A 25,621-nucleotide genomic window follows, 5' to 3' on the forward strand; every position below is an offset into this window, starting at 1 on the left:
TTCATAATGTTGAGGCAAATTTTAACATTCATATCTAGGGAGAAAACTGAAAAAATCCTTGGTGTCCTCTGATTTGAATTCAAATTTACCATTTTCCCACCTGGCATATTCCTAATATTTGCCAAGATTGAGTGTGGAGTCAAGGTGCTTTCCCACAAGGTGAAAAATGTCCTCTGCTGCCATTGAGCAGCTCTTGGCTGCAAGTTGAAGTAAGGCTGCCAGAGCCCTGCGAACGTTTCATCTGCCAACTCCCTTCAAGGAAGCCATGAGGGATGGGAAATCAGTTTGTAAAAACAGTTGTTTTTTCACAAAGTAGAAATGGGTAGAGCATAAATAACATTTGCAAAACATACAAAATGTTCTCTATATTTTGTGAAAAAGTGCAGATATTTAATTTTAACTTTGTTATATCATTGCAGTGACCCTTCAGCCAAAGCTCTGTGGGAGTCCATGCTCAACATGAAACAAAAAGAGGCTGTGATGGAAGTGCGGAGACACCTAGTGGAGGCAGCCAGCAAGGAGAACCTCCCTATTAAGCTGAGCTTGGGTAATGTGCATAACTAATTTACTCTCTTTTTCTTCAGCTGAATAGTCCATTTTGTGTCTCAAAATGGACACTTCACCTATCTAGTTGTTTTTATTCCTCACTAACTGGCAACTTGTATTCAAATGGATAATGCACATTTTTAATCAGGCTGCTTTTGTTACTGTAATATAGGCTATCATTTTTACTAATTTAGATTGATAATTTTCCTGTAATCTTCATAATACCAAAATTCAAACATTTTTCCGAAAATGAAGTTTATGTTGGTGCTTTTTAGATTAAGTGCATAAATAATTTTCTGCAGTTACAATACTACACGGAGATGGGAATGTTCCCACTCGCAGTTAATGGAAAAACCTTGATCCCATTGGCATGTCATACCCGTGAATTCTGCAAATACTCTCTTCACCCCTTCAATGAATTCACATCTGTAATACACCTTGTTCATATTAGAATAATATTGCATTAAAAGAAAAGTGGTTTTGAAACCTTGAGCAGATTTTAATTGGAACAGTTTCCGTTTTGCTTGAAATCCTTCAGTTTGGAATGTACCTTTATGGACACTATCTTAATTGGAAATAATTTCACTGTGTTCCCTTTAGTCTTGGTGAATATCCCAGTAAACATTTTTTTTAAAAAAGGCCCTGTATCCGACAGCCTGCTTATTGGTCTGATTCCCAGCTAGCTTTTTAGCTACATGAATACACAGTGCCCTCTTCAGGAAGCTGGAGACAAAATCTTGAGAGAGGAAAAAAATGACAAGTTGTTTGTCTATGTGGCAAGGAGGTAATCAGAAGCATGTGTGAGATGTCTGACTGTTTGTGTTTCAATGTGCTGTACAGCTTTTGGTGTTCATAGGACGTTCTGTTTCTTTTCATTTTTTTCTGAACCATTAACCTTTTACATTACGTCACAGCTGATATGAATAAATATGAAAGCAGTAATAATATGCTGATTTTTCCAGAGGTTGTTGAGGTCATCCAGAGGAAGCCCCTGGGATTGGCCCAACAAGGAGTCTTGATGTCTAGCTCCCACGGTGGCTTCATTATGACTGTGCTTAGAAAACAAAGAATACATTTTTAAAAATACATGTAAGGAAAAATTCGCAAAGTTTCAGAATATCTGATTGTTTTGCAGTAAATCTGGCCATATGCTAGCAGCTTGATGAGGGAATTATGAATCACTGAAGAACAACATTTTTCTATACGATTTCTTACATTTAATGAACGATTACACTTTTGTAAAGCACTGCTGGTGAGCCTCAGTAAATCTCTGTTTAGGTTTAAAGCCTGCTGCTTATTGATAAATGATGTAATTTTTTAAAAAACCACACATGGTCAGTTTGCCTGCCAAATTCAATAAAAAGTGTGTGTTTTCTCTTTCTTTCTGACATCGCTGGCATTCTACTACATTGATTTATTACACAATGTCTTTTGACATTTTTAGTGAATGTTTGGCGCTTGCATTTGTTCCATTTTGACTAGCACTAGTGTTACTGGGATATGTGCTGATATGTGATCTTTACATATTTTGGAACTTTTTTAGGGTTAGAGAGGGGTTGGGGAAGCAGCTTTTAAGTCCTGACATCAACCCTGCATCTGGATTTTTTTTACAATTCATTTGAATTTGCAACTACTTAAAAAAAATAAATTCAAGCCCCAACTCAGCATAGCTTTTTTTTTTTTTTTTTTTTTTTTTTTTTTTTTTAAATTTAGAGTATCCAATTATTTTTTCCAATTAAGGGGCAATTTAGCGTGGCCAATTCACCTAACCTGCACATCTTTGGGTTGTGGGGGCGAAACCCACGCAGACACGGGGAGAATGTGCAAACTCCACACGGACAGTGACCCAGGGCCGGGATTCGAACCCGGGTCCTCAGCGCCGTAGGCAGCAATGCTAACCACTGTGCCACCGTGCTGCCCCTCAACTCAGCATAGCTGATATTGGAGGCTGATCGTCCTTTGGGTTATGGAATGAATTTATCTGTTGCACAGTGTGGTTATGAGTACCTCCTGTTGGAATCAATTTTGGTTGCAGCAAAACCATTACACACTCTCTTCATTGAGTTTCCCTTTTTTCTGTCCAGAAGTACAGCAAGTTGGTAACAATAAGAATATATAACCATTAAACATAAATTTGGTACAGAAAAGCCCAATCAGCTTGCAGCTTATTGTATCAGTCTGATTTCTAGCTCCCCAGTTAGGGGTGTGAGGGGTGAAGGCCAGGGGCTCTTTGTGTCTGCCCCCCCCATGGGACAAAGCCCTACAGCACCAAGACAGGCCTTTTAAACAGCCCTGCTTGGCACCTGGCAGGCCTGTGGCTGCATCCCCACTTTCCTAGATTGGCTGGCCTAGTTCGAGCATATACCTGGCCCCAGCAGTGAAGATCCCATTTTGGCCAAAACTTCCAGGCCGAGCCTGGAATTTTCCCGACTCCTCCTCCCGGAGGATTAAAAACTAGGCAAGTGTACCTGTTTTGATCTGTTATATTTGCGTATAACATTAGCTTAAAAGGAAATAAAATTGGGTTGGGTGTAAAATGCAGACTCTTTTTCCTCATCACTTTCTGGAGTTTATCAAGAGTTTATTTTAATTTTAGAATCATAGAAAGTTTACAGCACTGAAAGATGCTCCTTGGCTCATATTGTCGTAGCCAACAAGTCACCCAGTCTTTTTTTAATATAAATTTAGAGTACCCAATTCATTTTTGCCAATTAAGTGGAAATTTAGCGTTGCCAATCCACCTAGCCTGCACATCTTTGGGTTGTGGGGGTGAAACCCACGCAAACACTGGGAGAATGTGCAAACTCCACATGGACGGTGACCTCGTCGCCGTGAGGCAGTACTGCTAACCCACTGCGCCACCGTACTGCCCGTCACCCAGTCTAAGCCACTTTCCAGAATTTGGACTGTAGCCCTGGAGGTTACAGCACTTGAGGTGCATTTCTAGACCCCTTTTAAATGAATTGGAGAATTTCTGCCTCTACTACGTTCAGGTAGTGAGTTCCAGGAGCCTCGACAGGTATTTAAAAAGGATAAACTGAGTGTTGGCTCTCTGGAGAGAAAGAATGGTGAGTTAAAAGTAGATAATAAGGAAATTGCAGATGTTATTAACAAATATTTTGCCTTTGACTTCACTATAAGAGGAAACAAAAACCATTCCGGGGAGGGGGTGGCGTAGCGGTACTGTCAGTGAACCAGGGTAAAGCTCTTGGGGCCGGCTTCAAATCTCAGATGGTGGAATTTGAATTTAATAAATATCTGGGGCTGGATTCTCTGTTTCAGACATGGTGAAAACTGTGGTCTTTTGTGCCAGAAAATCTGCCGTCAATAGGCCACAGATTCATTGCCTTGCAGGGGACCAGCAGACAGCTGTCGTGGAGCTCGCAGCTCCGGCTGCAGATACCACCCCCCCCCCCACCCCCCACTTCCTGGTCAGAGGCCGTGCATGCACACGGCGGGGGCCTCCAGCGGCTGCGCCGTGCTCCATGGCGGACTTGGGCCGCGGAAATAGTGCCCCTGATCAGCCGCGCGCCCTATCCCGGACCACCCGCTCAAAAATATCCCAGTTCCGAATGAGCCCCTCCCTGCCCTCCGATTGGCCCATCCCCCACTGTGGTGGCCGCAGACTGAGTCCGCAGCCTCCAAGCGAAATTCCCGAATGGTTGGGACCACATTAGAAATACGCCATCGGGAATTCGGCCGGTCGGGGGCGGAGAATAACGGGACGGGCCTCTGGCAATGGCCTGATGTTGTGGATATGCTGCGCGGTGTACTCCCCGAGCATGCTGCTTTTCGGGGTGGCGGAGATTCGCTGCACCGGCGCCAGTCCCAAATTTATGTGGGAAACTGGGTTCTCTGCCCCGTCGCCGCATCAGGGTGCAGAGAATCCAGCCCCTGAAATTGAAAGTCTTATGATGACTATGAAACTAATGTTGATTGTTGTGATAAATCCCCTCACCTGGTTCTGGTTCATTAATATCTTGCATTTGCAGTCCTTCACGGCTCTGGACTACATGTGACTCCAGACCCACAGAGGCTGCGCATGCGCACGGCGGCGACCTCCAGCGGCTGAGTCGTGTTCCATGCTCCATTAGAAGTCTAATGTCCTCTGAAAAGGCCCAGCAAGCCACTCAATTCAAGGGCAATTAGGGAGGGAAGTGGTACTGAGAAAACTGATGGAGCTGTGGGTTCTGGGACTAGGTGGACTTCTAGGCATCGGATTTTTTTTGTATAATATTTTGTTAAGGCATTTGTGATTTTCAAGCAGAACCCTAGCATTGACCTAGGCATAGGTTTTAAAGAGGTGGCTAATGAGGTAGTAGATTCAAGTTAGGTTCCATCAGACTGGAAATTAGCAAATGTCTACTCAAGAAGGGAGGCAGAAACAGGTCGGTTAGCTTGACGTCTGAAGGCGTTAGAATTGATCATTAATGGCATTATAGCCAGGCAGTTAATAAATCGAAGAGTCAGCGTAGTTTTAATAATAATCTTTATTATTGTCACAAATCGGCACACTTCGGCGCCTGTTCATGTACACAGAGGGAGAATTCATCTAACAAGCACGTCTTTTGGGACTTGTGGGAGGAAACTGGAGCCTCGTTGCAAACCCACACAGACATGGGGAGAACGTGCAGACTCCGCATAGACGGTGACCCAAGCCGGGAATCGAACCTGCGACCCTGGCACTGTGAAGCAACAGTGCTTAATCTCTGTGCTACCATGCTTTATGAAAGGGAAATCATGTCGAACCAATTGATTAGAGTCCTTTGAAGGAGTAACATGTGTTGTCGATAAGGGGGAACCTCTACTTTGATTTCCAGAAGTAATTTGATAAGGTGCCACATTAAAGTTTATTGTGGAAAGTAAATGTTCATGTGTAGGGTGTAACATATTAGCATGAAGAGGAAATTGGTTGGTTTGCTGGCAGAAACAGTTGACACAAATGTTTTTTGTCTGATTGGCAGGATGTGACAAGTGGGCCTGAACTGGGGCCTACATGTTTTACAATTTACATCAAATGGCTTAGATGATGGGAGTGAAGGCATCGTAACTACATCTGCAATTAACACAGTGAGGTAGGAAAGTATGTTGTGAAGAAGACTTGAGGAGTTTGCAGATGGATATGAATAGGTTTGAGTCAACAGACAAAAGTCTGGCAAATGAAGTATAATGTGGGAAAACATGGGAATTGGTCACTTTGGCACGAAGAATAAAAATACAGTATTAAGGGCAGCACGGTGGCGCAGTGCTTAGCACTTCATGTTTCATGATGCTGAGGTCCCAGGTTCGATCCCGGCTCTGAGTCACTGTCCGTGTGGAGTTTGCACATTCTCCATGCGTTGTGGAGGGTTTCACCCCTACAAACCAAATGTGCAGGCTAGGTGCATTTGCCACACTAAATTGCCCCTTAATTGGAAAAAATGAATTGGGTACTCTAAATATATATTTTTAAAAATACAGTATTATTTGACCGGAGAATGACTGCAGAATTCCCAGGTGCTGAAGGACCCAGGTATTCTATTGCATGAGTCACAAAAGTTAGCATGTAGGCACAGCACGTATTGAAGGATAATGGACTCCTATCTTTATTACAGGCGGAATTGAACATAAATGTAGGGATGTTATGCTTCAGTTATACAGGGCATTGGCGAGACACATTTTTAATACTGTGTGCAGTTTTGTTCTTTTTAAAGGAAGGAATGTAAATGTTTTGGAGGCAGTTCAGAGGAGGTTCACTAGATTCATGGCTGGAATGAGCGGGCTGCCTTATGAGGCAAGGTTGGACAACTTGAGCTTGTTTCCATTGGAGTCAAGAGTGAAGGTTGACTTGATTGAACAATGCAAGATCCTGAGTGGTTGACAAGGCGGATGTGGAAAGGATGTTTCATATTGTAGGTGAATCCAGAACCGGGGTCACCTTTTTCAGATTTGATGAAAATTGTTTTCTGAGGGTTGTGTGACATTGTGACATTCTGCCTCAGAATACGGTGGAAAGAGAGTATTCCTAAGGCTGAGGTAGATAGATTGTTGTTGGACAAAAGAATCAAAGTTTATCGGGGTAGATGGGAATGTGAAACCAGGAACACAAACAGATCAGCCATGAATAGTGGAGCAGACTTGAGGGGCTGAATGGCCTACATCTCCTATTTTGTATCTTTGTATGTACGACCTCGAGGTGAAAGTTTTCCTCATCTCCCATCTAATCTTTCTACCAGTCACTTTAAATCTATGCCCCCACGTCATTGACCTCTCTGCTAGGATAAATCGTCCCTTCCCATCATTCTACACATGCACCTCCATTTTGCACATCTCAAATCAAATCTCTTGGCCTCTTTTGTCAAACGAAAACAACCCCAACCTAACCAATCTTTCCTCATTGCTGCATTTTTCCAGTCCTGGCAATATCCTTGTTCATCTCCTCTATGACCTCTCTCGTGCAGTTATATCTTTTCTGTAATGAGGTGACCAGATTTGCAGATAGTGCTCCAGTTCCGGCAGTACCTCCCTGTTATATTCTATACTTCGGTTAATAAAGGAGAGAATTTCATATGCCTTCTTAACCATCTTGTTGATCTGTCCTGCCAGCATCAGGGATCTGTGAACGTATATTCCAATGTCCCTCAATTCCTCTACACTTCCCAGTATTCTCCCTATTTTGTTGCCTTGATTGACCTCCTCATATGCATTAATCTTACCCTCTCCAAATTGTATTCCAGTTGCCAATTTACTCCCTACCTGATATCTTCCAGCAGTCTATACCTAACCTCAATTTTGACCATGTAGCCAATTTTTGTGTTGTCTGCAAACTCCTCATGCCCCCTTCATTTACATCCAAATCGTTAATATATACCACAAAAGGCAGGAGACCTTGCACTGAGCCCTGAGGAACCCCATTGGAAACAGTCTTCCAGTTGCACAAACCCCTTGCTTCCTGCCACTGAGCCAAGTTTGGATGCAGCTTCCAACATTCCCCTGGATCCCATGGGCTTTTTTTTTTTAGCTTGTCTGACATGTAGAACCCTGTCAAAGACCTTGTTAAATTTCATGTAGACCACATCAACTGTGTTACCCTCAATCATCCTTGTTACTTCCTCAGTCAAGTTAGTCAGATGCAATCATCCCGTAACAAATCCATGCTGACTTTCATGGATTGCTCTAGGCCTTTCTGACCATTTATCCTGTCCCTCAGGATTGATTTCAATAAATTCCCCCTACCGAGGTTAGACACTGACATGCAATTATTGGTCTATTGCTTGCTTCCTTTTTTAAAAAAATGCACAACATTAGCAGTTTTCCAATTTTCCAGTTTTCTAGCACCACACTTGTATCCAGTGAGAATTGGAAAATTGTGACCAGACCGACTAATTCCTCCCTGGCTTCTTTTACACTTCAGCTGCCTTGGTGATTCATCCACTTTCAAAGATGTCGATCCCCTGAACATAGAACCTACAGTGCAGAAGGAGGCCATTCGGCCCATCGAGTCTGCACCGACCCACTTAAGCCCTCACTTCCACCCTATCCCCGTAACCCAATTTTGAACACTAAGGGCAATTTATCATGGCCAATCCGCCTAACCCGCACATCTTTGGACTGTGGGAAGAAACCGGAGCACCCGGAGGAAACCCACACAAACACGGGGAGAACGTGCAGACTCCGCACAGACAGTGACCCAGCGGGGAATCGAACCTGGGACCCTGGCGCTGTGAAGCTACAGTCCTATCCACTTGTGCTACCCGGCTGTCCTTAATACTTCCACTCTCCCTATGATTATCACATCCAATACTTCACACTTCTCCTCAACTACAATATCTGCATTATCCCCCTCTTTTGTGAAGACCAACACAAAGTATTCGTTAAGAAACATACTAACCTCTTTTGCCTCTACACATGGGTCACCCTTTTGATCTTCCATGGGCCCTACTCTTTCCTTACTCATCCTCTTTCTCTTAATATATCGATAAAACATCTTTGGGTTCACCTTGATTTTTCTTTGCTGGTTTCCTTTTTGATTTTACCCCTCCACCTTTTGTACTCTCTACTTTTCTGTAGTATTGAGCTCTCGGTTATTGCTGAAAAGATGGAATATTTTGTCAAAGATTTTTGTTGTTCACTCATCAGAACAATTCTCAAGATTACCTGTGTCAGAGGAAACAACAAATTGATACTGAGTGAAGTTTGTGTTGATTTTTTGGCTCGTGGACTCAATTGGTAGAGGCATTGCCATGATAGATACACCAGTTGATGTTGACTGGCTGTTAACTGTCAATTTTAAATTTGCCACAAATGGTATTCGCCACTAAACGGATGCTGCCATCATCACAAATTAGTATATGTGGTGTATGAATTTCAGTGCCAGTGTGGTATTAGGTATGTAGGTCGTATGTTCCAAAGACTGGCAAATTGTATCAGACAGCATGTCCCTCCCGCTGTTCTCAACTGGCAATGTACAGGCCGTACCCAACCAGCCTGTGCTGGCAATACCAAAAACAGTGTCCAGTATTAGACGTGGTTCCGCAATTGAACAACATTTTTCTAAATAATCCTGAGTGTGCTAAGAATTACGCTGGCTCACAGTGTGGCGCACTTGTGTACTCGAATATATTAATACACCAGGCCCTGTTCTTTGTAAACAGAAAAAATGTCCACACGTTGTGCCTGTTTCAGCTAAACAAAATCAGTGATAGCCATTGAGGGGGGGAGGGATAAATTTCAAATGGGGAGTGGCGGAGGAGCAAAATACTCCTTCCTGGTTTAAATTTCAAACAGTGCTTGGCAGTTAATTGTCGGTCACCATTATTCTTCCATAATATCTCTACCAATCAGAGTCCACTTGCCAACCAATCAGCACTCTCTTTTCATACAGTATAAATTAATTGTTCTCCTGACAATGGTTTCTTGTGATTTTCCGAATGAGTGCAAGACAAAACGCTTTGACAAAAATGTATTTTTTCAGTGATATTCAAGATCTGTACCATCAACTGTCACTGAGCTAAATCGCTGGCTTTTAAAGCAGACCAAGCAGGCCAGCAGCACGGGGTTCGATTCCCGTACCAGCCTCCCCGGACAGGTGCCAGAATGTGGCGACTAGGGGCTTTTCACAGTAACTTCATTGAAGCCTACTCATGACAATAAGCGATTTTCATTTCATTTTTTCATTTTCAAACTACTATTTGAGTCCTTTGAGTTGCACATACAGTTGCCTCTTTTGCTGTAGTTGTCATCCCACCCTTTTTCTTTGGGAATATGTTTACTCTGAACCCCATGTACCTCCCCTTTGAATGCCTCCCACTGCTCTGACACTGATTTACCATCAAGTAGCTGTTTCCAGTCCATTTTTGCTAAATCACTCCTCAGCTGAGTAAAATTGGCCTTGTCCCGATTTAGAACCCAAACTCCTGTTCTACCTTTGTCCTCTTCCACAATTACATTAACACTAACTGAATTATGATCAGCAGGACCAACAAGCTCTCCCCCTGTAATGCCTTCCACTTGCCCAGCTTCATTTAATAAAATTAAGTTTAGAATTGTGTCTCCTCTTGGACTTGCCACATACTGACCAAAAATGTTCTCCTGAAATTACCTCAAGAATTCTGTTTCCTCCATTCCTTTCTCACGAAGACTATCCCAGTTAACATTGGTAGTTAAAATCACGTACTCCTGTGGCCCTATTGTTTTTGCTTCTCAGATTTACCTACCTATTTGCTCTTCCAGCTCCCTCTGACTATTTGGGGCCTACAGCATACTCCCAAAAGTATGACTGCCCCTTTTTTTCTGTTCCTGAGCTGAATCCAGAAGGCTCCCTTCTGCCATATTCTAATTTGTTAAGAGTTTTTCGAGGAAGTCTAAAACAGAGAGGATAGAGGGGAGCCAGTGGATGTGTTTTATTTGGCCTCACAAAAGGTTCAGTCATAAGATAAGAGCCCATGGTGTTGGAGGTAGTATATTAGCATGGATAGAGAATTGGCTAATGGGCAGGAAACAGTGAGTTGGGATAAGGGGTTCTTTTCAGGTTGGCAATCTGTAACTAGTGGAGTTCCACAGGGATCAGTGCTGGGACTGCAACTGTTTACAATATATATTAATGATTTTTTTTTTAAATAAATGTTTTTTATTGAGTTTTCATATTTTATATATGACAAATTACAAATTATTAGAGAGAAAAAAAGAAAACACAAAAATTTAACATGTATATTTACAGGTAAGCATCTTCATAACAACAACTGTGGCCGCCCCCTTTAGCCGGCATACATATTTTACATTTACAAACTATTTATAGTTTGGCTTTGGGCCTTAGCTTGCCATCAAACCCCCATAACGAACCTGTAACCCCCCCCTGCTACCTTCCCCTGATTCCCGTCCATTTTCCCCTGATTCTTGGCCACCCGGCTATTCTTCCTTTTGTACGTTGGCCACAAACAGGTCCCGGAACAGTTGCATGAATGGCTCCCACGTTCTATGGAAGCCGTCGTCTGACCCTCTGATGGCGAATTTGATTTTTTCCATTTGGAGAGATTCCGAGAGGTCGGACAGCCAGTCTGCAGCTCTGGGCGGTGCTGCTGACCGCCAGCCAAACAGGATTCTACGGCGGGCGATCAGGGAGGCAAAGGCAAGGGCGTCCGTCCTCCTCCCCAGGAATAGATCTGGCTGATCTGAAACCCCGAAGATCGCCACTATTGGGCATGGCTCCACCCTCACCTCCACCACTTTGGACATAGCCTCGAAGAAGGCTGTCCAGTAATCCACAAGTCTGGGGCAAGACCAGAACATGTGGGCGTGGTTTGCCGGGCCTCTTTGGCACCGTTCACATCTATCCTCCACCTCCGGGAAGAACCTACTCATACGGTTTCTCGTTAAGTGGGCTCTATGTACCACTTTTAGTTGCGTCAGACTGAGCCTTGCGCACATGGAGGTGGAGTTGACCCTATGCAGTGCTTCGCTCCAGAGTCCCCACCCTATCTCCATCCCCAGGTCATCCTCCCATTTCCTTCTTGTTGCGTCCAGTACGGTGTCGTCCCTTTCTACCAGTCGGTCATACATGTCGCTACAGTTCCCTTTCTCTAGGATACTTGCGTCCAGTAGGTCTTCCAGTAGTGTCTGTCGTGGCGGTTGTGGGTACGTCCTTGTCTCCTTTCGTAGGAAATTTTTGAGCTGCAGGTACCGTAGCTCATTCCCCCCAGCTAGCTGGAATTTCTCTGTCAGTTCGTCCAGTGTTGCGATCCTGTCGTCCGTGTATAGGTCCCTGACTGTCAGTGTCCTCCGACCTGCCTCCACCTTTTGAAGGTGGCGTCAGTCAGTGCTGGTGTGAACCTATGGTTGTTGCAGATGGGAGCCTTGTCCGACATTTTGGTCAGGCCAAATTGCTGCCGCAGTTGGTTCCAGGATTGGAGGGTGGCTGTCACCACTGGGCTGCTGGAGTGTTTTTTGGGTGGGGATGGGAGTGCTGCCGTGGCGAGGGCCCGGAGGGAGGTCCCCATGCAGGAGGCCTCCTCCGCACGCACCCACTCGGCTTCTGGCTCCTGGATCCATCCCCTTACTCGCTCGGCTGTTGTCGCCCAGTGGTAGAATTGTAGATTCGGGAGGGCTAGCCCCCCCCTGGATTTTGTTTTTTGTAGGACCTTCTTTGGGATCCTAGCATTTTTACCCCCTCATACGAACGCCATGATAAGTTTGTCCAGCGCTTTGAAAAAGGCCTTGGGGATGTAGATCGGAATGGATCTAAACAGGAAGAGGAACCTGGGCAATACGTTCATTTTGATCGTCTGGACCAGGGGTGGGCAAACTACGGCCCGCGGGCCGCATGCGGCCCGCCAAAGGTATTTCTGCGGCCCACCAAGTCATTAAAAAAAACAAAAAAAAAATTTTTTTTTAAAGGTTAATGGGTGGGGGGGCTGTTGGGTTACTTACTGGTATAGGGTTGGATACGTTGACTTGAGTAGGGTGATCATTGCTTGGCACAACGTCGAGGGCCGAAGGGCCTGTTCTGTGCTGTACTGTTCTATGTTCTATATGAGGCGCCCAGAATCATAACCGGGTGAAGTAATTATTTTACTTAATATACTATGCGGCCCTTTGTGAATTGTGAATTTCTGAATGCGGCCCTTGCACGGAAAAGTTTGCCCACCCCTGGTCTGGACTCTCCCCGCGAGGGAGAGCGGGAGTGTGATATATTAATGATTTGGAGAAAGGAAACAAATGTACTGTAGCCAAATTTGCAGAAATCACAAAAATCAGTGGAAAGGCAAATTTTGAGACGAATACAAATAGTTTGCAAAGAAATATTGATAGTTAAGTGGGCAAAACGTTGTGAAATGGAGTATAATGTGGGAAATGTGAAGTCGTTAATTTTGAAGGGAGAAGATTTAAACGGAGAAAAACAGCAGAAAGCTACAACACAAAGGGACTTGTGCACGAAACACAGAAAGCTAGTACACAGGTGCAGCAGGTAATTAGGTGTAGCAGTTAACCAGGAAGGCTAATGGTATGTTGGCCCTTATTTCAAGGGGGTTGGAGATTAAGCAGAGGGAAGTCTTGCGACAACTGCGCAAGGTACTGGTGAGACCACATCTGAAACACTAAGCAGTTTTGGCACCGTTTCTGGGGGACTCTTCACTCTCTGCCTGATTGGGTGGCACAGTGGTTAGCACTGCTGCATCACAGATCCGGGTTGAATTCCAGCCTGTGTGACCGTCTGTGTGGAGTTTCCACATTCTCCCCATATTTGCGTGGGTTTCCTCCGGGTGCTCTGGTTTCCTTCCACAGTCCAAAAAAATGCAGGCTAGGTGGATTGAGCATGATCAGAATTGCCCCTGAGTGTCCAGGAATGTGCAGGTTAGGTGGAGTTACGGCAATAGGGTGGGGGAGTTGGGTAGCTTGCTCTTTCAGTGGGTTGGTGCCAACTCGATGGACCGAATGGCCTCCTTTTGCACTGTTGGGATTCTATGATTCTATGGAACCCCAATCGTGGCATTGGGTAATGGAGAACCCACCCTGAAGTGTCAGGTTCTGACACGGACGGACATCCGGCAGACAAGAGGCACAACCCCAACCCTAGAAGACATAGGGCAACTTTCCCATTTCCCATTCGGGCATTATTTCCTCCTCCCTCTCACCCCCACCCCCAACATAATGATAAGCTTCCAATGGGGTTATGGGCTTTCCAAGAGAACCTGCCTTCAACAGTGCCAACCTGGCAGTGTCAAGTTGGCACTGCAATGTTGGCATGGCCAGAGGGCTGTGATGGGCACTGCACAGCCATGTCCCTCACCATCTGGTGGCCATACTCACCTCTGAGCCCCTTGTGTTGTCATCACAATTGGTTTCTGTTTTTGGAAACCATAGTGATTCCCACCATCGTGATGTTATTCCTGACTAAGTAACGGCATTGAAGCTGTTTCAGAATATTTAAGTGCAGTCAATTTCATGGCACTCTGTGGGCGTGAACCTGATTACATTGTTGGTGGGGGGAGGAGAGAGATCTCAAACTGATCTCGCGAGAGTTAGCAACCATAAAAGGATTTGTGCCCCTGATGAACAGGCCCAGAAAATCCCCGCTTGAATCTATATTTAAATTTGAGAGAAAATTACCATGTGAACCAAATTACCAATGCCACACTCCTATGTCTCACTCGGGGATAATCTCCTACCGTGTGTTCCTCCAATCCGTTGTATATTTTGCCATTTAGAGCATATTTCTGTTCTGTTTTCTTTTTAAAAATGCTGCTTCATATTTATAAATGTTTAACTGTGCTTATGACAGATTGTCATTTTCCTGTACTCCCACTCACAGCATGCCATTCCCTAGATTTGGTATGATTCGCAAATATTCCCTATGTAACAATGTCCAGTTTTTCTTTATATGGGGCCAGAGGGCATAGTCTCGGAGGAAGGAGTTGCCTGATGAAGAAAAATTACTTCCTTGAGGGTAGTGAATCTGTGGAATTCTTTACCGCTGAGATCTGTAGAGGTAGGGTTGTTAAGTATGTTCAAGGCTGAGGTAGACATTTTTAAACAAGGAATCCAGGGTTACGAGGATAAGGCAAGAAAGTGGAGCTGAGGATCTAATTGAATGGCCGAGCAGACTCATGGGCTGAAGTTTCTGCTCCCAAGCCTCATGGTCTTATGCTCTCAGGTTTGTTTCCTATCCTTCAATATGCCTCAATCTATGCCATGATTTTATACTTCAAGCCTTGGACCTTAATCTTGCAACAGATATCCTAGCACTACATGAACTGTTTTGGGCCATATAAATATATCAGGTATTGTACTTTTGCTTCTCTAAATTTGTTAAGTTGTTTGCAATTCTAATTAATGAGAGGGGCAGGAGCTTTCTATTCAGCCACTTGAGTCTGTTCTGCCATTGTGTAAGATCATGGCGGATCTGTACCTCAACCCCATTTACGCACTTCTGTTTCATAGCGTTTCATACCCTTACCCAGCAAAAATCTATAAATCCCCTTCTTAAAATTTCAATTGACTCAGCAACCACACCCTTTTTTGGTGGGGGAAAAGTTCCAGATTTCCACTACCACTTGTGTGGAAAAGTGCTTCCTGATTTCACTCCGAAATGGCTTAGTTCTTGTTTGAATGTTATCCTCTTTGCTCTGGATTCCCTCATCAGAGAATACTTTAACAGTATCTATTCTGTTGAATCCCTGATTCATTTTAGACACCTGGATTGGATAAACCTTCAAACTACTAAACTGAAGGGGATACAAATCAAGTTTATGCAATCTGATCTCTTAATTTATTAATTAAACCTTGGTATCATTCTGGTGACTCTCCGCTGTATCGCATTCAGGACTTTTATGTCTTTTTGGAGGTTCTGAAATTCTGCAGATGGTGTCTAACCAAGGCTCGACTATGATTTGTTCCTAAATTCTTTTTGCCTGTCCTTCCCAAGTGTTAAGTTTCACACAAAATTATGGCTTGCATTTATTTGCCTTCTATTGATATGAGTCCAACTGGCTTTTTGGTTTACCTCTTTAGCACAATATTTGCTTACAAAAATTCTGAATCCCACAAATCCTTTTAATATCATATCGGTTTCATATTGTTGCCGATTAATTGGCCCTCCGCTTTTCTTTGATAAAACATGACTTGCATTTATACCACATTTGTAAGTTAGAAAGCATTCCCAGTTGCTTCACAGAGGGGTTAGAAGAAAAAGATGTAATAGATGAAAGGTATAACAGAGCAAACACAGATTTGGAGGTGAATTCTCAGCAGTCGGGATTCTCCATTTTGCCGGCAGCCTGGGGATTTCCCGACGCCATGGGGCTGCCCCACAATGGGAAACTGCATTGGCCAGCCGACAAAACTGAGAAACCCATCCTTGATGTGAGAGTTGGGAGAATATGAAAAGCTTGGGAGAAATAGAGCAGATTTGGGGAAGATCTTTCAAGATGGAAAGAGAGGGATGAAAAGTGAAATAAGTTCTGGATATTAGAATCAAGGCAGCTGAAAGCTCTAAGAACAATTGACAGGAAAACAGAGGGGTGACAAAAATCCAAAGCAAAATGGATTCACCCGGCGAATTTGTAAAAATTGAGCTGGTGAGGCTGAAAGGTTATTGAAGCTCAGAAGGCACCTCTTGCATCTGTCCATTAGTGGACATGATGCATAGAGTTGTGGTGCAAAGCATGATCCAAATTCCTGTGATTGGACAAGTTGGAGTTTGAGAACGAGAAGAGGGCAAGGTTAGCATTGGAGGAACTGAGTCGAGAAACGGTTGGAGCATGGCTAAGGTTTTCACAATTTTTTTTTCATTTGAGGGGCAGTCCATCTACCCTGCACATGTTTTGGTTGTGGGGGTGAGACCCACGCGGATGAGAGGCAATGGTTGTATTTGTACTCTACAAAATGGAATCACGCGAAGGCAATTTTCTGTAGCTGGCCAAATCATTTCCAGCTTGGAGGACAGGAGGGGTTTTCAATGTGGAGATTGCTCCTATAATCCATTCTTCCCCATCCACTGTAAATCTAGACAGCATTTCTTTTAAGCATCTGTTATATTATTTTAAAAATATATAATATTCCCGCCTTTGTGTCCACACGTAAGTTAATGATCCTGATGCCTCTGATGTGTTATAAATATATTTTCCCTTTCTCTTTAACTACCAGTCTCATTTCATATCCAGTCCTCCTCATCTTTTTTTGATTCCCTTCAATGTTGTTGCTATTATTCGTAGGTTTCTTCTGTATTACTTGCACTAACTTTTATTGCATGCCAATTTCTTCAGACTTCAATTATGACGTAATCTGCTTATTCATGCAAGACCTTTAGCCTCAAGTTTGGAATGTTTACGATCAAAACTTTGTGGTCATGCATTTTAATTACTTCCCATCAGTGCTCTGGCATTTGTCTCCCAACTTTTTGCTCATCTCATTAATGCTGGAACTCCATTTCCTAAAATGTGCTTTTCTCTATTCCAGCAACTTTTGTTTGTGACATTTTAAAAACTCTATTCAATCTATAAGCATAATCATATTCTTAGCGCTTATAATGTTTAATCTTGTTGATCACTTTGTTGGTCAGCAGCAGCTCTAACATGGAATTGTTCCTCGTGGAATTTGTAAATAACTTAAAGACAGTCATAAGTATAGCAGAGTCCTTACTGGCTTGTAATATTACTCAACTGTGAAAAGCATACTTTCATCAAATCATTTGAGTCAACCTGCACTGCACAAAGAATGAAGTTGAATTTGGGCAGAGAGGTTTATTGTATGCTGTTAACTGCTCCCTAATGGCTCCGTTAATAACTACATTGTGTAGAGTGGAGCTGACTCACCAAGAGCAGGAAGGTACCAGATTCAAAATCCTCCAATTTCTGCTAATTCAGCAAATCTCTGCTTGAATAGTTGTAGTGTTGATGCTGCAGTTGGTTTCAACATTCTTGGACTGGTTAAGGGGGGGATGTCAGTGCAAGTTTCTAGTTTGACTGGGATTGCCGAATACCTTGCCAATCCTGATGAATTCTGACTTGGACAAGGAATTAACTGTACTGCAGCGTCTGAGAGAAATGGAGAAAAACATATCTACCAAATGGGGCTAACAATTATCCTGAAATTTTAAACAGTCTAGTGAGTGCTTTTTAAAATAAATTTAGAGTACCCAATTCTTTTTTCCCAATTAAGAGTCAATTTAGCGTCGCCAATTCACATACCCTGCACATCTGTGGGTTGTGGGGGTGAGGCCTACGCAGACACTGGGAGAACGTGCAAACTCCACACGGACAGTGACCTAGAGCCGGGAAATCATTTGTACAGACAAATGTAAAGACAGCTTTGTGTTGTCAGCCTTTTTTTGTGGGTTTCTTCTCTGTCTAATAACTACACACTAATTATGTATTTCAACATTAAAAACGATGGGCAGAAAAATTATCTATCACTTGCCTGCTGACTATAGCAACTGCAGCAGTTCAAGATTGGGCTCACCACAACCATCCAAGGCAGGATGGGCAAGAAATGCTGACCTTCCCAGTGCTGTTCAAATCCCAAGAAAGAACAATGAAGATAAACACCACTTTTTTCTCACAACGATTAGAATTTTATATTTACTAACTGCAGACATACTGGACGGAGCCGTGTGGCCATTCACGCTGGTGGGATCTTATAGTCCCGCCAACGGCGCATCCCCTCCCTGGGTTTCCCGATGGTGAGGGTTGCATTCAATGGGAAACTCCATTGACAACAGCGGGACCAGGGGATCTTGTCGCTGATCAGTGGCAGGCTGCTTCTTTCCACGCTAGATCCCGCCCATTGTCTTTCAAAATTATTTTGAAGGAGAACTGCAGGTGCCATTCATAGAATTTACAGTGCAGAAGGAGGCCATTCGGTCCATCGAGTCTGCACCGACCCTTAGAAGGAGCACCCTATCCAAGCCCACACCATCACTCAATCCCCGTAACCCAGTAACCCCATCCAACCTTTTTGGACACTTAAGGGCAATTTAGCAAGGTCAATCCACCTAACGTGCACATCTTTGGACTGTGGGAGGAAACCCATGCAGACACAGGGAGAGCGTGCAGACTCTGCACAGACAGTGACCCAAGCCGGGAATCGAACTAAGGACCCATGAGCTGTGAAGCAACTGTGCTAACCACTATGTTACCGCGCTGCCCATTGCTCTCCCTGTTTCCACTGTAGGAAATCCTGCAGTGAAATTCATTCATTGTCTTATGCATGTTCATTGGTAAAACATTTCTGTATGATTGGGAGTAAACTGGGACAATGATTGGTCTTGATTATGCTACGAAGCACAGCAATTGTGGCTGCTTTAGGATGGTTGATAAGTTAAGAATAATTGGGGGAGTCCATAAGACATAAGAGCAGAATTAAGCCATTCGGCCCATCAAGTCTGCTCTGCCATTTCATCATGGGTGATGTGTTTCTCATCCCCATTCTCCTGCCTTCTCCTCATAACCCCTGATCTCCTTATTAATCAAGAACCTATCTATCTAGGGCAGCACGGTAGCACAGTGGTTAGCACTGCTGTCTCATGGCGCCAAGGTCCCAGGTTCAATCCTGGCTCTGGGACACTGTCCGTGTGGAGTTTGCACATTCTCGTCTGTCTGCATGTGTCTTGCCCCCACAACCCAAAGATGTGCAAGGTAGGTGGATTGGCCACTCTAAAATTGCTCCTTAATTGGAAAAAACAATTGGATACTCTAAATTTATTTAAAAAAAAGAACTTATCTATCACTGTCTTAAAGACATTCAGTGATTTGGCCTCCACAGCCTTCTGCGGCAATGAGTTCCACAGATTCACCATTCTCTGGCTGAAGAAATTCCTTATCATCTCACTTTTAAAGGATCGTCCCTTCAGTCTGATGCTATGGCCTCGGGATCTAATTTTTCCTACTAGTGGAACATTCTCTCCATGTCCACTCTGTCTAGGCCTCTGAGTATCCTGTAAGTTTCAATGAGACCCCCCTCATCCTTTCAAATTCTATAGAGTACAGACCCAGAGTCCTCAACTGCTCCTCAGATGACCAGTCCTTTATTTTGGGGATTGTTCTTGTGAACGTCCTCTGGCCAGCACATCCTTCCAGCTCACAACTGCTCACAATATTCCAAATGAGGTATGACCAGAGCCGTGTAAAGCTTCAGATATACATCCCTGCTCTTGTATTCTAGCCTTCGCGCTAACATATGCATTTGCCTTCCTAACTGCCAATTAAACCTGCATGTTAACCATAAGGGAATCCTGAACTAGGATTCCTAAGTCCCTTTGTGCTTCTGATTTCTGAAGCCTTTTCCCATTCATACAGTGAATGGTAGAACCCTCAAGAGTATTGACAGTCAGAGAGATCTAGGTGTACAGATCCACAGGTCACTGAAAGGGGTGGAGAAGGTAGTCAAGAAGGCATACAGCATGCTTGCCTTCATTGGCCGCGGCATTGAGTATAAAAATTGGCAAGTCATGTTGCAGATGTATAGAACCTTAGTTAGGTCACACTTGGAGTATAGTGTTCAATTCTGGTCGCCACACTACCAGAAGGATGTGGAGGCTTTAGAGAGGGTGCCGAAGAGATTTAACAGGATGTTGACTGGTATAGAGGGCATTAGCTATGAGAAGAGGTTGAATAAACTCGGTTTGTTCTCACTGGAACGACGGAGGTTGAGGACAGAGGGCCTGACAGAGGTTTACAAAATTATGAGGGGCATAGACAGAGTGGATAGTGATGGAACCATCAATTCACGAGACACGTGCTTTAAGATATGAACAGTGGTTTTAATCTACTTACTAAAGAGCCAGCCTGTTACCCGTTGAACTCTCGATGAACTGCAGGCTGGCTCTGGACACGGTTATTTATACAGCAGTCTAGGGGAGAGGAGTCGTTGGCGGAGCCAAGGGTGAAGCCCTGTACAAACTCCTGAGCATTTCCAGAGCTACTCCCCCTAGTGGTCGGACAACGCTACTGCGCTTACAATAGTATTGGTAAATACAGTGTGAATTACTAAGTTACATTCACCACATTCACCCCCTGCAAAAAAAATCAAGTCCGGCGGGCGTGGTGGTCTACAAAGTAAGTCTGTCCGGTGGTCGAACTGTCCGCTGTGATCTGCGGAGCACCGGGGTTGCAGCCTCTTGCGGCGGCTGGATGGGTGTTGTGTGCTGGGGTACAATGACGGACTCCAGGGAGGGTTGTGTCCGAGCTTCATACTCTTCTGGTTCGACCGGGGACTGGGGGTGCTGGGTGCTGTCTGGTGCGGGTGCACGGAACTGGTGGAGCGAGCTCGGGAGCGCGAGGGGGCGGCAGCATGGGGTGTACGGTGAGGGGTCCATCTGTGGGGGTAGAGGGGGCGCTGGATCCAGTGGGTGCCAGATCCCGGAGGGATACTGTGTCCTGTCGGCCGTCAGGGAACTCGACGAAGGCGTACTGGGGGTTGGAGTGGAGCAGACGCACCTTCTCAACAAGGGGGTCGGTTTTGTGTGCCCTGACGTGTTTCCTCAGGAGTACTGGGCCCGGTGTCCTCAGCCATGCCGGAAGTGAGACCCCTGTGGTAGTGCCCCTGGAAAAAATGAAGAGCCTCTCGTGAGGGGTCTGATTGGTCGCTGTGCATAAGAGGGACCTAATAGCATGGAGCGTGTCTGGGAGGACTTCCTGCCACTGGGAGACTTGGAGCTTTCTAGACCGGAGGGTCAGTAGGACGGTCTTCCAGACCGTCGCGTTCTACTTCTCCACCTGCCCGTTCCCCCTGGGGTTTGTAGCTGGTAGTCTTGCTCTAGGCAATGCCCTTGTCGAGCAGGTACTGACGCAGCTCATCGCTCATGAAGTACGAACCCCGGTCGCTGTGTACGTAGCTGGGGAAACCAAACAGGTTGAAGATACTATGCAGGGCACTAATGACTGTGTGGGAGGTCATGTCGGGGCACGGGATAGCGAATGGGAAACGGGAGAACTCATCTACGACGTTTAGAAAGTAAACGTTCTTGTTAGTTAAGGGGAGTGGTCCTTTGAAATCAATCGCGAGGCGTTCAAAGGGCCTAGAAGCCTTGAGCAGGTGGGCCCTGTCTGGTCTATAGAAGTGCGGTTTGCACTCCTCACAGATCAGGCAGTCCCTGGTGACCGCTTTTACCTCCTCGTTGGAGAAAGGCAGGTTTTGGACTCTGATGTAGTGGGCGAGCCGGGTGACCCCCCGGTGGCAGAGGTCGTTGTGGATGACTTTCAGTCGGTCAATCTGCGTGCTGGCGCATGTCCCGCGGGATAGGGCATCCGGAGGCTCGTTGCGCTTCCCGGGTCGATACTTAATATCGTAATTGTAGGTGGAGAGTTCGATCCTCCACCTCAGAATTTTGTCGTTTCTAATTTTGCCCCTTTGCGAGTTGTCAAATATGAAGGCAACCGATCTTTGGTCGGTGATGAGGGTGAACCTCCTACCTGCGAGGTAGTGCCTCCAGTAACGAATAGCCTCCACAATGGCTTGTGCTTCTTTCTCGACTGAGGAGTGTCGGAGTTCTGAAGCGGAGAGGGTACGGGAGAAAAATGCGACTGGTCTCCCTGCCTGATTTCGTGTGGCTGCTAGAGCTACCTCTGAGGCGTTGCTCTCAACCTGCAATGGAGTGGATTCATCTACCGCCCACATGGCCGCTTTGGCGATGTCCTCCTTGATGTAGTTGAAGGCCTGACAGGGGAAATCGTGTGGCCTTAAAGAATGGGCGGGCTTTGTCCGCATATTGAGGGACCCACTGGGCGTAGTAGGAGAAGAAGCCCAAGCACCGTTTGAAGGCCTTGGGGCAATGGGGGAGGGGGAGTTCTAAGAGGGGGCACATACGGTCCGGGTCTGGGCCCAGGACTCCGTTTTCCACGACGTAGCCGAGGATGGCCAGTCTGTTTGTGCGGGAAACGCATTTCTCTTTGTTGTAGGTGATGTTTAATTTCTGTGCCGTCTGGAAAAAACAGTGGAGGTTGGCGTGGTGGTCCTGCTGGTCATAGCCGCAGATGGTGACATTGTCTAAGTACGGAAACGTGGCCCGCAGCCCGTACTGGTCCACCATTCGGTCCATTGCTCGTTGGAACACCAAGACCCCATTAGTGACGCCGAAAGGGACCCGGAGGAAATGGAAGAGGAGGTCATCGGCCTCGAATGCCGTGTAGTGGCGGTCCTCCGGGCGGATTGGGAGCTGGTGGTATGCAGACGTCAGATCCACTGTGGAAAAGAGCCGATACTGGGCGATCTGATTTACCATGTCTGCAATCCTGGGGAGGGGATACGCGTCGAGGAGCGTAAATCTATTTATGGTCTGACTATAGTCGACAACCATGCGGAATTTTTCCCCGGTCTTAACGACCACCACCTGAGCTCTCCAGGGACTATTGCTGGCCTCTATAATCCCCTCACTGAGAAGCCTTCGTACCTCTGATTTGATAAATACCCTATCCTGCAGGCTGTATCGCCTGCTACGAGTGGCTACGGGTTTACAGTCCTTTGTGAGATTGGCGAAGAGAGGAGGGGGGAGATTTGCAGCGTAGCGAGGCTGCAGTTAGTGAGTGGGGGCAGTGGCCCGCCGAAACAACTACGTCGGGCAAAACGTAGAGTTGAAATTTTGAGTAGCTAGCGCCTCGGATTGTGAGTGTCGCGGCGGTGCGCCCCTGGATCTGGACAGAATGGGAGCCTGAAGCGAGCGAGATAGTTTGCCGCACGGGGAAAACGGGGAGCGAACAGCGTCTTACCAGGTCAGTGCTCCCGGAGTCGAAAAGGCATGGCGTGTTGTACCCGTTGATTTGGACCTCTGCCATCGAATTTCGCAGATGCTTCGGGCGTGATTGATCCAGGGTGACTGCGGCGAGTTGTGGGCCGCATGACGAGCACCCAGGGAGGTCGTACTCTTCCGATGAGTTGTCCGAGCGTGGAGATGCAGGTCGGGCCTGTGGATCGCACGTGGCGGGCGGCAAGGAAGATGGCGTCCAAGATGGCGGCCCCCATGAGTCACACGTGGCCGCCCGCATGGTGGAAGTTTGCCAAGGTGGCGGCCCCCATAGATCGCACGTGGCGGAAGGAGGCGGGGTCGGGGCATAGGCCGCAGCGTTTCGGGCCCCGCGGGCCTGCGGGTGTGGTAGCAATTTTCGCAGTTGTTTCTAAGTCTTGGGCCCCTTTTCCAGCAGTTGTTGGCGCACATAATTAGACCTGAGGCCTGCTACAAAAACATCGCGTACAGCAAGTTCTCTATGTTCAGCCACGGTAACCGCTTGATAGTTACAGTCATTCGATAGATTATTGAGCTCTCTTAAAAATTCGGCGAGTGATTCTGTAGGCCGCTGCCGGCGAGTCGTGAACACATGGCATGCGTAAACTTCGTTAATGGGCCTTGCATACATCTTATCGAGTATCGCTAGCGCTGCAGTATATGAACCGGCCGAGTTTAGTTGCGTAGAGATTCTGTGGCTCACCCTCGCGTGCAGTAGACTTAACTTCTGTTCCTCTGTTGTTTTGGCTGTGCTCGCTTCTGCCAGGTAGGCCTTGTAGCCACCTGGGGTGACCACTGCCCAACACAAAATGGAAGATTACAAAGAATGCAGTGAAAATGGACATGTTGCAAAAGCAAGCAGCTTGCAAAAGCACTTGTGTATTCAGACAGCACTGTGAAAGACAACAAGTTAGCATACTAATGAGGCGATACCCGGTGATTCCCAGGTACAATGGAAACAAGTTAACTCAAATTGCTACAGTGAATAGAAGGCCAGACTTCTCGGCGCCAAGAGAAGTCCAAAACAATAAGCCCCAAGAACCGCCCAGTGATCGAGGAACTGCCCCGTTATTGGGGAAATTCAAATCAATCGATTGGGAAGAGACCCAATTGATTGCGAGTGTATAGAGGGTCCGCCCAGGTGGGCATGAGACCCTGGGTGAGGTATAAGACAGAGACCCGACCCCAGCTCGCTGTCAGCCAGCCTCTCCTTGACCAGCTCTCTCAGCCGGCCCTCCCAACAAGAACACCTTTGTAGCAGCTCTCAAACTTGACCACGGAGAGGAGAGGCCTGGCCAGCAGCCGCCATCAAGTAAGTGTCATACAACGCACGCCACGAGAGTAGACACTCCTGACCCCTTAAGTCCACACCAACTGGAAGCCTGCGGATCCAGGACAAAGCTAGAGGCCGTTGTTCATTGATCCGGCAGTTCCCTTATTCCAGATAAGTATTGGCCTGTTAGTGGTAGGATTAGCCTAGTCTTGTAGTTTTATATGCATAATTAGTAGATAACTGTATTATAATAAACGTGTCTTGTTTGAACTTACTAACTGGTGTATGGAGTTATTGGTCTGAACATGAACTTGAAACTTGTGGCGGTATCTTGACGATACCTGGCTCTTCTAGAGCTAAGGAACGAAACAAAGCCGTATTGAGTGTAAAGCACACTCGCCCAGAACGAGCAACAGCCTTAAAGCACCGCAGCCAGTGGGAGAAGATTTATTTTGCCTCTGCATCCTGTGGGTCGAGTTCCAGGCTTGAGGGCTGATTCCATGATCGATCCTGACTGTTCTTAAGTAGATTAAATTGATGGAACCATCAATTCACGAGACACATACTTTAAGATATGAACAGTGGTTTTAATCTACTTACTACAGAGCCAGCCTGTTACCCGTTGAACTCTCGATGAACTGCAGGCTGGCTCTGGACACGGTTATTTATACAGCAGTCTAGGGGGGAGGAGTCGTGGGCGGAGCCAAGGGTGAAGCCCTGTACAAACTCCTGAGCATTCCCAGAGCTACTCCCCCTAGTGGTCGGATAACGCTACTGCGCTTACAATAGTATTGGTAAATACAGTGTGAATTACTAAGTTACATTCACCACAGATAGTCAGAGACCTTTCTCAGGGTAGAGGGGTCAATTACTAGGGGGCATAGGTTTAAGGTGCGAGGGGCAAGGTTTAGAGGAGATGTACGAGACATGTTTTTTGCACAGAGGGTAGTGGGTGCCTGGTACTCGCTGCCGGAAGAGGTGGTGGAAGCAGGGGCGATAGTGATGTTTAAGGGGTATCTTGGCAAATACATGAGTAGGATGGGAATAGAGGGATGCAGATCCTTGAAGTGCAGAAGATTTTAGTTTGGACGGGCAGCATGGATCGGCGCAGG

General features: G+C 45.8%; 1 protein-coding gene across 1 annotated transcript in view; it reads left to right on the forward strand.

Moving 5' to 3' along the window:
* The window catches only part of scfd2 (sec1 family domain containing 2), a 422,636-nt gene that overhangs the window by 85,213 nt on the left and 311,802 nt on the right, over window positions 1-25,621 (forward strand). Inside the window, exon 3 of the mRNA XM_038791189.1 lies at window positions 420-547. Within this exon, the coding sequence (XP_038647117.1) occupies window positions 420-547 (128 nt within the window). The remainder of the gene's footprint in view (window positions 1-419; window positions 548-25,621) is intronic.

This window comes from Scyliorhinus canicula, chromosome 3 (genome assembly GCF_902713615.1).
Source record: "Scyliorhinus canicula chromosome 3, sScyCan1.1, whole genome shotgun sequence".
NCBI lineage: Eukaryota > Metazoa > Chordata > Chondrichthyes > Carcharhiniformes > Scyliorhinidae > Scyliorhinus > Scyliorhinus canicula.